The sequence below is a fragment of the Marmota marmota genome, unplaced genomic scaffold, assembly GCF_001458135.2.
Source record: "Marmota marmota marmota unplaced genomic scaffold, marMar, whole genome shotgun sequence".
Classification (NCBI taxonomy): Eukaryota; Metazoa; Chordata; class Mammalia; order Rodentia; family Sciuridae; genus Marmota; species Marmota marmota.
The window spans coordinates 46,709,527-46,723,997 of record NW_025999968.1 but is presented as its reverse complement, the minus strand read 5'-3'; the positions used below and the strand labels follow the sequence as shown (position 1 = coordinate 46,723,997).

The 14,471-nt window shown below is 37.1% G+C and overlaps 2 protein-coding genes across 2 annotated transcripts in view; both read right to left on the bottom strand.

Annotated features, from left to right (window-relative positions):
* LOC107136413 (transcription factor BTF3-like) overlaps window positions 1–9,357 on the bottom strand; it is a 26,843-nt gene extending 17,486 nt beyond the window's left edge. Inside the window, exons 1-2 of the mRNA XM_048803535.1 lie at window positions 9,352–9,357; window positions 4,908–4,913 (exon numbers count right to left, since the gene is read on the bottom strand). The gene's annotated coding sequence lies outside the window, so the exon portion shown is untranslated. The remainder of the gene's footprint in view (window positions 1–4,907; window positions 4,914–9,351) is intronic.
* Window positions 1–14,471, bottom strand: part of Jam2 (junctional adhesion molecule 2) — a 26,365-nt gene extending 11,894 nt beyond the window's left edge. The window contains exons 1-6 of the mRNA XM_048803862.1: window positions 14,435–14,471; window positions 13,942–14,007; window positions 8,065–8,172; window positions 5,826–5,978; window positions 3,364–3,566; window positions 148–247 (exon numbers count right to left, since the gene is read on the bottom strand). Coding sequence (XP_048659819.1) covers window positions 148–247; window positions 3,364–3,566; window positions 5,826–5,978; window positions 8,065–8,172; window positions 13,942–14,007; window positions 14,435–14,471 — 667 coding nt within the window. The remainder of the gene's footprint in view (window positions 1–147; window positions 248–3,363; window positions 3,567–5,825; window positions 5,979–8,064; window positions 8,173–13,941; window positions 14,008–14,434) is intronic.

Genomic DNA, 14,471 nt, shown 5'->3' with positions numbered 1-14,471 from the left:
GCTTCTTTGCTATATCAAGATAATTTTCAACTTTACCACCTACTTATCTCTCAAATCACTCAACCCTTTCTTACCCTTTGCTCCTTCTACCCCCCACTGGCACTCTGTAACTGCAAACCATTTCCTCTTCCAATATCTCATGCTTACCTACTTGCATTCGTTTCCCAGGACACCTGCTATATCCAACAGAATTTTGGGCTTCACAGAAGTATTCTCCACTGTCGAGCTTGGAAACAGTGTTAAATTGCTATTTGTGGAAGGAAAAAAAAATATATATATATATATACTTTAAAAGTACAAATCTCAAAGTAGGCTCTTAACAACCACATTCCTTGGATTTATCATTAAGCTAGTCTTTCTTTTTTAATGACTCAAAACTTTACATTTTTATTGTGGATTCAAAAATCTACCATAACTTCAAGGAGTAAATAGCTAAACCTCCTGTTTAATTTGAGGAAGTTTTTGTTCTGTTTGCTTTCTTTTGCGATACAAAGAAAGCAGTATGTTTATGAAGGCAGTGGGCATTTTTAAAAGTTTACAGCATCCAACAGTAGCATTTCTAATTCCTGGGAAGCACCACTTACCAATGATGGCCTCTCTGTCAATGTACTTTCTAACTCAAAAGCAAATTCACTGCAGCAGAAAATAATGAATATTTACTCTGAAGAGCCAGAGTTACCACCAGGAAGTAGCTCAAGGCCTAGGAAATCTTCATGGTGCTGTTTACAGGATTATAAATTCTAACAATTGCAGAAGTCTTGAAAATTCTGTAAAGATAAGGTCCAGACCTTGCTCCTTCTACTCCCTACCAAAGCAACTGAAAGGTAAGACCTTTATATGAGAGACTTAATGATTTGGAGTTTGTAGCCTTGGGGAATTTCTGGAAAGAATTGAAAGCAAACAGGAAGGAAGGAAGGGAAGGGAGGAGCGAAGGAGGGAAAGAAAAAGGGAAGGGGAGAGGGAGGGAAGGAGGTCCTGAACACCTTAAAGGACCTTACCAGGACCCCTACAGAGGGTGTGGGGGTACTCAGAATTATTCTTTCAGGACCCTCCTGGTCATATGCTCAGTACTGCAGAGGTCATTGCTGACCTCAGCCATGGGAGCCATGAACCTTTGAGGAGCACCTCCCCATTGTCTTGGATCTTTCTGGAACATATTTTCCTAAGTTAGCCAGGGCTTTGATCTGTTAACACCTTTCCTTTTTCACATTTCTTTACCTACTTCCTATGTCCTTTTTTTTTTTTTTTTAAGTACTTCAACATGGTGGAACAGAAAGCCTTCCCAGGCCTGTTTTCACTTTGTAGAATCATCTCTCCATCCCCAGAAAGCCAGAATCCTTTTAGAATCTTCACCATAAACTCAGGGCCATGGTAATGGATAAATAATAAGGTAGACTAAAACCCCAAATGATCTTCCAGCCTATTACTGGTACGTAAAAGGAAGTCACTGGCATCTATACACTAAAGTCTTTGTTTCTCACAAAAGAAGCCATCCTAGTTCAAGCCAGGGCTCTCCTTTGGCCTCATAGGATATTTCAAGGGTTCAGGCTCCCTGAGAAAAGTGAATCTATGTCATTTCAGACTTGCCTTGGGGCTTTTATCACCTGCTCTGAGAAAAAACAAATTTGAAATGTAAATATAGCACAGTGTGACCGCAGGTTTTCTGCCCAGTTTCTCAGTGTAAAATCGCTGGGACCTGCTGACTGCTAAAAGGGCCAAAGCAGGGCCTTTTTCAAGCAGTGGCCACATCTACTGATATACTTTATTATTTGGCTACTGCATCAAATTGGTTTATGTATCAGAAGATCTAGTTTTTAAATGTTATTGTGTACTACTAGGTAGAAGGAATGAAAGACACTTTACATGCTGTCTTCAAAATTCACAAAATTGTTGTTATTACCTCTCCTTTAAGGTTTTTTTTTTCCTTTTATTTGTTTGTTTCGTTTTGATATTGGTGCTTGTAGTGATCCTGTGTTGCTAGAAATTAGACATTTTAAAATTGACATATATTATTATTTTGATAGGAAAAATATTTCAAGCTCATTGACTTTTTTTTTTCTTTTTGGTGGTACTTGGGGATTAAACCCAGAGCTGTGCACAAGCTAGGAAGCAGTCTATCACTGAATTACATCCCCAGACTTTTAAATTTTATTTTGAGACAGGTACCCAAGATGGCCTTGAATATGAGATCCTCCTGCCTCAGCTTCCGGAGTAGCTGAACCACCATGTGTGCCACTTCACCTGGCTCAATGACCTTTCTTCTTTCCTACCACTAGCCTTAAAAGTCACATAAAAAAGTAAAAATGCTCTTTATTTTAAATGTCATGAGCATTAAGGGATTACTTACAGACTCTCATCAGGAGCCCTAGAAAGATCTTTCAATTAGCATCTTTTCAAGGAGGAAACGATAAAAAAATCTGGGGACTAAACAAAGTAATAGATAACTAAGTTACAGAGACACTGCTGATGAGCTAGAGTCATGGAAAATTTTAATGATGCACACATCTACCACAGGTTGACTGGTCACTGTTTTTACAAGGTTAGTGCCAGGGTCAGGGTATCTCCAAGTGAGATTTAGTTCATTGCCCTAGTGTTGTATATTGCAACTGCCCTTAGTAACTTTCCAGGCCAGAAAGGTAGCTATAAAGAACTGCTGGGTGTATCATCAGAAAGCAGTATTTGCCTGCCTCAGGTCACTTTTGTGCTCAGCTCCCCGGTTCCCTGTACTGTCTTCTCATCTCACATAGCAGTTCTTTCCATCACTTCTTGGTACAGGTACCATCATCATCTTCCCTGCTACCTTTCTTCTCTCCACTTAGCAAGCAATGGTATCAGTCTTCTATTCTCCATGTTATGGTTTGGCGATAAGGTGTTCCCCAGAAGTATCTGTGTCAATGTAGAAGGTGAAGTGACTGAACTGAGAGAGCTGTAACCTAAACAGTCCATCCTAGTTTGAATAGACTAACTAGGTAGTAGTTCAGTAGTTCGCCTGAGGCAGGTGGGGCATGGACAGAGGAGGTGGGTAGCTAGAGGAACACCCTGAAGGGTTCATTTTCCCATTGCCTGTCCTTCCCCGCCAGTCCTCATTTCCTGAATACCATGAGCTGAGTGGCTTTCCTCCACTGCTGCCCTTCTACCATGATGTTCTGCTTCACCTTGGTCCTACAGCAATGGAGTTACCAACCATGTACCCAACCTCTGAAACTGAGCCAAAATAAACTTTTCCTCCTCTAAGGTTTTCTTTTTGGATATTCTGGTCACAGAAACAAAAGGCTGACTAGCATATCCCAACATCTTAAGTTCTAATAATATTTTTATCCAGATGCCAGGCGGTTATTAGACCAATACTTGAAATGATCTTACCAGAGTTCCAGATTTTGTATTCATTGTATATGAGCTGTTGCTGCTTTGGGAGCCAAGTTTTGGATTTCCTAGTAAACGGTTACCATCCTTAAACCATGTATATTCAGGAGCTGGAATCCCTTCCTTATCTTGACATCGTAGCTCTACCACAGTTCCACTCAGAGCAGAAGTGGGTACTTCACAGGATGGTACTGCTGGAGCCACTGAACAATGAAGTCAAACAGTAATGGTTACATAAAAGCTGAACATGGATTTTAATAGCCAGGAAAGATGTACTTACAGAGCACTTGTAATAGAGACTGGCTACTTATTTAACAGATCCATTTCCTTTCTTCTTGGGCACATAGTAGACCACATTTGCCAGCCCCTTTGCTACCAGATGGGGTCATATGCATGAGTTCAAGGCAATGGAGTGTGGATAAAAGTTATATAGTTGTTTCCAGGCTTGATCTATAAAAACTCCCTGCATGATTCTCCATTCATTCCCTCAACTTGTCCCATCCCACTAACAAGCAGTTGCCAACATCCATGTTAACCTTGGAAAGCCATGTACTGAAGATGCCAGACCTACATTCAGCTGAGTCTGTAATTACTCATGAAGTAGAGTAATTGGTTACACCACCACCCCTTCCCCAATCATTTAAGCTTTACTTATGTGAGAAAGAAACTTTAATTTTGTTAAGTCACTCAGAGCTCAGGGCTCATTTGTCATAAAAAAAAAGCGTTATCTAATTCAATAACTATTCATTTTTAGATAAATAATCTCTTCTGTTTTCCTCACCAGTGATTTAATGTTTATTACCAACTATATTCAAAAGAAGTCAGATATAAAGGTATTTTTTCAGGCCTGGTACCAAACAAAAATCCTATTCTATCTATAATTGACCAAGTTAGAAAATACCAACTCCTGGAATTAGGGTTATTCTGATCTCTGAAACTTGGAAAGTAAAACAGATTTTATTATTAGGTGACCCAATATCCAGGAAAACCCAGAACTATCTAAAATAGGCAGAATTCTAAGATGGTCCCCCAGGATCCCTGTCTTTAGGGGTACATACACATTCTCTCAGTTATTTAGTCAAATCCTAATGTAGGTACTACTGTGGAGGGATTCTGTAGATGTAACTAAGGTCCCAAGTATATGTGGTCTTTAAGATACGGAGATTTCATAGATGGCTTTGACCTAATCACAGAAGCTCTTGAAAGTCAGAGAGCTTTCTCTTCCTAGTTACATAAGGGAAAGCCAGAGATGTAAAGCACAAGAAGGATTCAACAGGCTTTTGTTGCACTGAAAACAAAAGGGACCAAGTGGCAAGGAGTATAGGTGGCCTTAAGAATTGAGTGAGGCCCCCAGCTGATAACTAGCGTAGAGGGGGATCTATACCACAAGGAAATAAAATTAACTAACACCAAGAATGAGTTTGGAAATGGATTTTTCTCAGAGCTTCAAGGCAAAAATTCAGCCCAACCAGCACTTTGATTTCAGCATTTTTATAACCTTAAGCAGAACCCAGCCCTGTTACTGGATTTCTGATCTCTAGAACTATGAACTTAAAAAAAAAAAAAAAAAAAGAGTGTTCTTTTGATCTGTTGAGTTTGCAATAATTTGTTACACAGCAGTAGAAAATGAATATACAGACTGAATCTACTGCAAGGTTTTCTGAATTAAAATTTCTTTCTACTTGCATATCACTAGTATTTCAGGAGGAACCTGAGCAATACTAAAAAAAGGAAAAGGAGTTATTTAATTTCCTTTACTTGGTAGCTTATGCTAACACCAATGATCTATTCCTCTACAAAGCACTGTTATGAGCTAATAATGTGTACCAGTGATTATCATACTAATCAAACATCCTGGCTATGGAGTTAACCCCATCTGAATCCAAATCCTAGTCCAGACATTTATTTAACTGTGTGACACTTGGGCAATCATTTAACTTCTATTTCCTCATCTATAAAAATCAGATTGTCAGTGAAGATTAAATAAAATCACATTCATGAAAGGACCTACTACATATTAGCTGCAAATAAAAGCTAATTTTGTTCCTTTACCAAACCACTTCCAATTCTTCCCTTGATCTACTTTTTTGTTTGTTCTATTGCTTTTCCATAATATCATGTGATATCACTTTAGATGGTAACAAAAATAGCACAAATACTGAAAGCTATTGAAAAAGTCATGGGAAATATGCTCCCACATACAGAGTAGGACTTTAGGAATTATCTTTATTAAACCAAAAGAAGTTTTGTGATAAATGAGTTAATAAAAATAATGAAATTTCAGCAACCAACCAGGTGTTAGGAAAAAACAGCCCAGACCACCTTGTTGGGATCCTGTAACTTTACTGGCTGTGACTCCCAGTTAATATTAGTATGTTTGTGGACCAGTGTCATTGCCCCCAGAGCTGGAGGGATGAGGACGGAAGTGGGTGACAAGAGTCACACACACACATGCATATTACCTAGTACTTCCAGAGTGACTGTATCCTCTTCCAGGTTTTGGCCTTGCTCAGATGGGGCACTAACTTCACAACGATATTTCCCAGCATCACTTCTTGTCACATTTTTGATTCGTATACTGAAATCTATCATCTCAGCTCGATCTTTAAAATCACCTTCAGAAAATGAAGACAATAATGTTAGTAATAATGTAAGTAACTTTCTGTGCAACATCCTCCTTAAATCACTCCATTCAGTAACTAAAACACACATTTTCCTACCAGCAAGTTCACTTTTAAACCTTAAAAATTGTACATGCATGCTGTTACTTTAAATTTCTTTATTTAGCTGGGCATGATGGCACACTCTTGTGTCCCTGCTCCTCGGGAGGCTGAGACAGGAGGAACCCAAGTTTGAGACCCAACCTGGGCAACTTAGTGAGATCCTGTCTCAAAATTAAAAACAAGCAAGCAAATAATAAAACGTAGCTGAGGATGTGGCTCAGTGGTAGAGCACCCCTGGGTTCGATCTGTAGTACTACAAAAAAAAAAAAAAAAAAAAAGCCTTTTTTTGAAGGATATTTTCTTAGATTGTTCAAAAAATAATTAATTTGACATTTCTGTATTTTAAAGAATTCAACCCAAACACCTACTGACCTCATTCCTTTTATAGCACCCTTGCAGAAGTTTTCCTGTTTACAAAACAAACAGGAGACCCTGGTTTAATTGGTCAGAACAGTGACTATACCTATGGTAGGTCACATGATAGAACCAGAGATGAAAAGGTGAGGGGAATGTGTTAAAAGGATTCATTTAATTAGATTTTGATAGTAATTGTATAAAGAATTAAAATAGGATTTTGTGTAATATGCAACTACCAGAATCGGCAACTGTAGAAAATTCAGGTGAAGATAGCTGTGCTGCCAAAGTTCTGGGACCTACAGTCTTTTATCTTGAGAGATAGGAACCAGAGGGGACATTTATTTGTTTATTTATTTATGCTGGGGATTGAATCCAGGAATTCTCTACCACCAAACTATATCTCCAGTTCTTTTTGTGTTTGCTTTGTCCTCCATGCTTCAGTCTCTGAAGTAGATGGGATTACAGGTATGCACAACTGCAACTGGCTAGAGGGGATACTTTAAAATTTCTATAAACTTTAAACATTTGTCCACTTAGTTATTCTCTCTCTCTCTCTCTCTCTCTCTCTCTCTCTCGCGTGCGCGCGCGCTTGCTGCTGCTTCTTCTTTTTTTTTTTTTTTCTTCCTTTCTTTTTACCTTTCTTCCCCAGCCCCAACTCAGAGTTGGGGGAACAAACCTAGGACCTTACTAATGCTTTTCAAGTGCTCTACCACTGAGCTGAACCCCAGCCCTCCACTTAATTCTTTAAAATTAAAGTAATACATAGCATTTAAAAAATAATAATGTGTTTATTATCTTGTTAAATTGTATTTCCAACTTTAACAATTTTTATATTGGAAAAACTCAAGCATATGCAAAAGTACAGAATAGAGGAAAATGACCCTCAGTGTACCCATGCCTCAGCTTTAACTGTAATGGATGCACGGCCTATCTTAATTCATATGTACCCTTAACCACTGGGTACTTTTTTTTTTTCCTTATGGTGCTGGGGATGGAACCAGAGCCTTATGCATGCGAGGCAAGCACTCTACCAACTGAGCAATATCCCAGCCTACCACTAGATACTTTTGAAGCAAATTAACATCATAGCATTTCATGCATTATTATCCCATTTTTAGTTAAAAGTACATCACATATTCAATAGGAGAACAGAGTAGAACTAAATGTAAAACAAATAAAAGCACTTGCTAATGGTTGTAATTACCCATCCATCGTCCAAACTCCCTAGGCTTCTCAGTTCTGGCCTTGCTTTCCAGAGGAACTCAAGGAAAGGTGAGGGTATTATTAAATGAGCAGTGATCCCTGCATCTCAGGGCCATACTACTTTTTCTTCCCTTTTCAATCTACTGGGCCAGGGAGAACAATTGCATTCTGTATCCTCTAGGACTGAGCTGAGAGATGGAGGGTCCAGGAACCCCCTGGAATTCACCTTCACTGAAATTCTCTTCCTGTCCTTTATAGCTGTTGTGTTTTGGGTCTCAGACACTGTCGATTTCATTTCACACTTACAAAAACACATTTTCAGTAATCAGTCATGTCCTGTTCTCATTTGTAATTTAAAGGATTTGGGCTGTACTTGGCATTCTCTTGCTCTGACCTCATCAAGACCACAGTGTCTTACCTTGGAGAGCCTGTTGATAGTAGACAAAGGAGACACTCCGCCCCAGTTTCTTCCACTCTAATCTGGAAGAAATGGTCTTCTTTGGGGTTTTGCAGGCTAAAATAACCTCTAGGACCAACAACAAAAACACTGGTTTTCTAATTATCCCTGCGAATTTATGTTTTATTTAATTAACAGTTTTTAAGCATTCTTAAATTGTGACTTTACGTTCTATTTATTCTTTCTTTTTTTGAGCTAAACTAATAGGATACCCATTAATAAGTTACATAAATAAGTTAGTTAAAAGTACATTAATAATGGATATTCTATTGGTTTAGCTCAAAGATGAATTGGAAGCATTACAACTCTTTCACAAAACTGGTTGACACTATTCTGCTTTTCCTAGTTATTGAGCCTGAGTTTCCATCAGTAAAATGAGACAGTACATTATAGAGTCGTGAATTTTCAAGTGAAATAATATATGCAAAGCACACAGACCCAAACATAGTAAGCACTTAACAAACAGCAGCTCTGATTGATTATTCATCAACTTATCCCCAGTTTCAGTCTTTGAGGAGTCTACAGTCTGGTAGAAGAGGCAAACAAGGTAAAGGCATTTCAGTCCAAAGGGGATGAGTATCAGATTTTGGGTTTGGAAAGAGCACGCCGCCATCTAGTGCCTAAGAAAGGCACTTAGTCCAGCCCAGGCTGCGTTGGGGAAACGCAAAGAAGTTCCTCCCAACTGGCTGTTACTGAAAGCTAGGACCTTGTCCCTGATGCCAATCCAACAATGAGGACGCAGTTTTGAGAAAAAGGAAAACCAAGTTATATTGCTTTACTAGCAAAGGAGAAACACAGGGGACTCCTATCCCAGAGGAAGAAACATGTCCATTTTAAAAATAAGTCACAGGGACAGAGCAGCAAGGGCTCTTATTCAAAGCATAAAGTGGACCACTGTTACAGCCACAGTCTCAATCAGATCTCTTGTGTAGATATGCCTTACAAATTACATTAATATGAACCCAAATGGCCCTCTAATAAATTGTTTATTCTTTCCCCTAAATGGCTGCCTGTAACCCTGCCTCAATTCAGATAAACTATTAAAAGACTTGATCTTGGCATCAAGTGTAATAACTACTCCAGTGTTGTTAAATTGACTTCATTACAGGAAATTTACTGCAGTTGCATCTTTAAGCAATTCCTGGAACTTCTGAAGGAGCCAACTCCTTTGACTGTCCAAATGAGATGATTGAGGGCAGGGAAACCCAGTGCTGGTCTGCACACTGTTTCAGCTTGCCAAAAAGAAACCTCCAGTTACATCTTTCAAGCATGTTCCAACCAAGCTTCTAGAATTCCAACTTCATATTTCTGGGAGTTTTTTCTCCCACAAGGCAAATTAAAAACACAGTATCTCTGATTAGAAGAAAAAGGTTAAAATCCTTCCTGTGTCTCGGAGTTTGATGTTAAACAAATCTAATGTCATTAAAGTTATTAACCCAAGTTTTATTCAAAATATACGCATAGATATGGACAAAAAGCCTATAAGCATATATATAAAAATTATAACCCAGTAGTGATTTCTGTGTGATATAATGATAATTTTTTTCTTTCTGTTATATGTAGTTTCCATTTTTTTTTAGTTATATTCATTGCCAGAAATATAGAAGTAAAATAGAAGGAAATAGAAAATAGGGCAGAGAAAAGAAAGACAAGGAAGAAAAGAACCAAAAGTTGTTTTCAAGGATGCCTAAAGTTTCTAAAACACGTTTTACATCACAAAGAGATGTGATTTTATAGAGGTGTTTACAACTGTGCTACAAAGACAAACGTGTGCTGAGGGACCTGTCGGAGGAAACACAGCTCTTGCTCTGTTGATTAAGGAGACTGGGCGGTGACCTTCCGGAGTCTTGAGTTTTAGATAGGTTTCCTTCCCGTATTTTGTTGAGTTTTCCAGCAATTAAACACACACCCACACTCATTTTTTTTTTTTTTTTTTTTTTTTTGTCTATTCTACTGTCTTACTCCCATGTCTTAGGAATCATGTTGTACTCAATCATGTTGTTTCCTATATTTAACTAAACATACAAACATACATACATACACGCACACACAAAAACAAAACAAAAACATGCATTTTGATGAATTCCTAATTCATATCCTTGTATGTTCTCAGTGCTCTGTGGGAAAACCTCTAAGGAAATTATGTTGGAAAATGTCACCAATGATTTTCCTAAGTCCAGTGACTTCATTCCAGCCTCTCTCTCATGGACTGTATAAAATGTAGAGAACAGGTCTATGCAATTTGCCCAAAATATGTTGAGTACTTACTATGTGCTCAGCATTGCTTTTTGAGTTCTATCAGTGAACAGAACAATGATTCCCTGTCCTTTGGGATCTTACAACCTAGCAGAAGAAGTCAGGCAGAAAAAAGCAACATTATACAAGTGAATTCTATTGCATATTGGATGGTGATGAGGTGCTGTAGGGAAAAGAGAGTACAGCAGAGTTGGGGAAGTTTGGGAGTGCCAAGGACAAGGATGCAGTTTTTTAAAAGAGTAGTCAAGTTTACCTCTTTTACAAGGTGACATCTAATCAATGGTATAGAAGATGGTCGGAATATGTATTGTGGTAGGCCCAGGGAACAGCCAGGGCCTATACCCTAGGGTGCCATGCCAATACCTTGATTTTGAATTTCTAGCCCCTAGAACCTAGAGGAAATATGTTTCTGTTATTTTAAGTCACCTGGGTTGTGGTATTTTCTTATGGCAACTCTAGAATATGAATACAAATGAATCTAAAAGCTAATTCTCATGGAATCTCCTTTCTCTCTTTAGCCAACAGTCAACACTCAAGGCCAGGACAATTTTTGGTATTCTGCTTTAGGGTTATTGTCACACAAAAATATAGTACTTTATAGCACAGGTTTTGGAATTAAACCTTTGCCCTATACTGGATATATGATGAGAAAATTACTTAATTTTTTTGGAACATTATAAAATAATGTTCTAAAACTATAAAATAAATAAAAATAATAGTACTCATCTCACAGAGTTTTAAAGATTAAATGAGATAATGAAGTTATATACTGGGTGTACATGGTGTATTATATATAGTATGTGGTACATACATGGTCATTATTATTTTCACACATGGGGATCTTCTCTTTAAATGTACTTGCAAGCTTGACATGATAGAAACCCACATGTTATATCATCACAAATCTCTCAGATTTGAACTAAAATGTTATCTCTGTTTTGGATGGCAAAGAAAACAATGTCAACATAAATCACACTTTTCAATACAAGACATATTAAAACAGAAAAATGTGCCAAGTTTCTTAATCAAGGCGCTTATTTCATTGCCAAAACTACTGTTTCATTTAGATGAAGAAAAGATAAATGTTTATTTTATTTATTTATTTATTTAATATTTTTTATTGTTGATGGACTTTATTGTCGTTATTTTTATGTGGTGCTGAGGTTCGAACACAGTGCCTCATGCATGCTAGGCGAGGACGCTACCACTGAGCAACAACCCCAGCCCAAGATAAATGTTTATTAAAAAAATTAGCAAAATAATTACTTATAGGAGTAAGAATCATTATGAATTTTATTTTTTCTAAGATTATTTATTGCTACCTTTTGAGTTTATTCTCTGTGGTCATGTTTAAAAATGTATCAAATTCTACATAGCACAAAAAGAATTGATACTACTAGAGTAGTTCTGAAAAATTAGCAGAAATTACTTCTGGGAAGACATGCTTCAGAGCTGGATCCCCTCTATAGAAGTCCACTCACATAATTTATAAGCCTGACAGATCTGCCCTGATTTCGGGTTCTTTCTGCTTTTGGTATTGCCCTGGAAAGTGATACAGAATAGCTACACTAAAAGAAAGAATTAATTCATACTTTTGACATTAGAAAAATAAGAGATTAGAAAAACTCTGAACAAAATGGGTAGGACACATATACAAACATACAAACCACCAAATATTACAGATCTTAAGTAAAATTAAGTCACTGCATAAAATATCATAAAAGGTGAAAGAAAATAGGAATTTATTTTTGCATTATTGAGAGCCAAATTGGAATAATCAGAGCACATATAAAATAGAATTAAAATGCAATTCTTAATTAGAAGGAGCAGAGGTGAAACAAGAAAATAGAAATTTATTTTGGAGTGAGAGTAACTTTTTTTTTTCTTTTGGTGCTGAGGGTTGAACTCAGAGCCTCGCCCTGCTAAGCATGTGCTCTACCACTTACACCCACAGCCCTGAGACTAACATTTGATTGCAATAAATTATGGAAGGATTTTCTATATTAAAATAAAGCATGCATTAAAAATTAATGTAAATGGACACAGGATTTCATTTTGGAGTGTTGGAAATGTTCTGGAACTAGGTAGAGGGGGCACTGCACAGCAATGTGAATATACAAAGGCTTCTGAATTGTTCATTTTAAAAAGATGAATTTTAGGGGCTGGGGTTGTGGCTCAGCAGTAGAGTGCTCGCCTAGCATGTGCGAGACGCTGGGTTTGATCCTCAGCACCACATAAAAATAAATAAATAAAATAAAGGTATTGTGTCCAACTACAACTAAAAATTTTTTTTTAAAAAAGGATGGATTTTGTTATGTGAGTTTTGCTGCAATGATTTTTTTTTTTTTTAAGCAATGATGATTAAAGACTGTAACTTTGACGTCCTAATTCAGATATTAGGGCATCGGGCCTGAGGGTAGGGAAGTACAGCCACTGCGGCCAGCTGGACCCAGGAGAGTGAGAAATAGCAGAAATGAACTTCACTTCCTTTGTCCCTCAGGGACATGCTGCTCCATTTTTCCTCTCTCACTGTGCTCCCTCTTTTGGCCATTCCAGGCTCCTTTTTGGCATCTTACTCAACCTATTTATCTTTCTGCAAGTACTCCAGAGTCCAAGTTACTTCCAACCATTAATTTCCTCTTTCCACTTCTCCTTACTTAAAACTAACTCACAATAAAGGGTGTCTTATTAGCTTAGTCATGTAAAACATTGGAATTAAAAGGACTTAATTAGCCTAAAAATTATTTAAGTGACTTGTTACTAAGTGGTTTGTTGTTTTTGAATAATGGACTAGTTTTTATAACATTTTTTTACTTGTCAAGCACGTATAACGTGTGTGTTAGACACTACTGTAAGCACCATATAAATACTAACTCGTGTTCCAGGTCTCTTCTCTCATCTTTGACCCTTTCCTTCAAACTGTCTCCAACTTCAGGAAGAAAACATTCCTGAAGACAAGAGAGTAGGTGTTTGGGACCTGTGTCTTAAGTGTTTACAATCTCTGACATAAACAAACATTGCATTTAAGAAAGACTAGTTATTCTGGTTTCTTTGTATTATTCATTGTGTCCTAAGGTCAAAAAAAAGGATGGTCGATATTTGAAGTACACTTATAAAAGCCTCTATATACTATTTGGGGGTAATTATTAGTTCTTTAAGTATTTTTTAACTGTAACAAAATACATACTAATCCCTGCATTTATAAATAAGAAAATGGCACTTCAAAATAGAATACATTAATGTCATCTTAAATACTTAGTTGGGGTGTTAACTTCCATTAACCTTCTTCAACTGGTTAAAATTTTTCTTAAGATCTCTATCTGTTTTGCAAAATAGATTTTGTCACAGATAATTTATGTTATAGGAGACCTTCTATGTACATCTGGCCTTTATTGATGATTCAGAATGTTTACTGAGGAGGTAGAGAAAGTGTTATAAATGTGGAAATGCATGGAATATTTCAGGCAAAAGAATTAGTGTGGGGTGAAAGAGAATATGCCAACAAATATAAAAATAATATCACCTGTTACCCTCATGAGTCATTTAAACATTACAGCCTGTAAGAATTGGTAAATACCATACCTTGGTACTCTATAGCTGTGACAACTTGATGGTCTTTGAGGGCAGATAATCCATAGGCTTTATGATCTGAAAAGTTAGAACAGATAAGATAATTAAAATAGTATAAAAATTAGTTTTCAAATGTTTAAAGGAAATACCATTTTAAGAACAATGGCCTAGATTGGGGGATAGATTTATACATAATATATGTTTTAAAATATCAAAATAGAAAAATCAAGCTATACATGTCACTTCCATTTTATTATGGTTTTGTACTTCAAGCATTTCCCAAAGCTAAACCTATGAATGTATTTGCACCCCTCCACATACAAGCCATTCTTACCAGCCCCACTGAAAACAAGAGTTCATGTCTTTATGTCCTTAATTTATCTTAATATGCAGCCTATGTCCACCCACCCATCCATTCATCCAACCATCTAGAAACCACTTTTCTGACTCAACAATCCCCTTTGTATATAATCTTACATCCTCTCATTGACTCTACCATTAATACCTACATCCATATCTCCAACTCCAATCTCTTTTCCCAT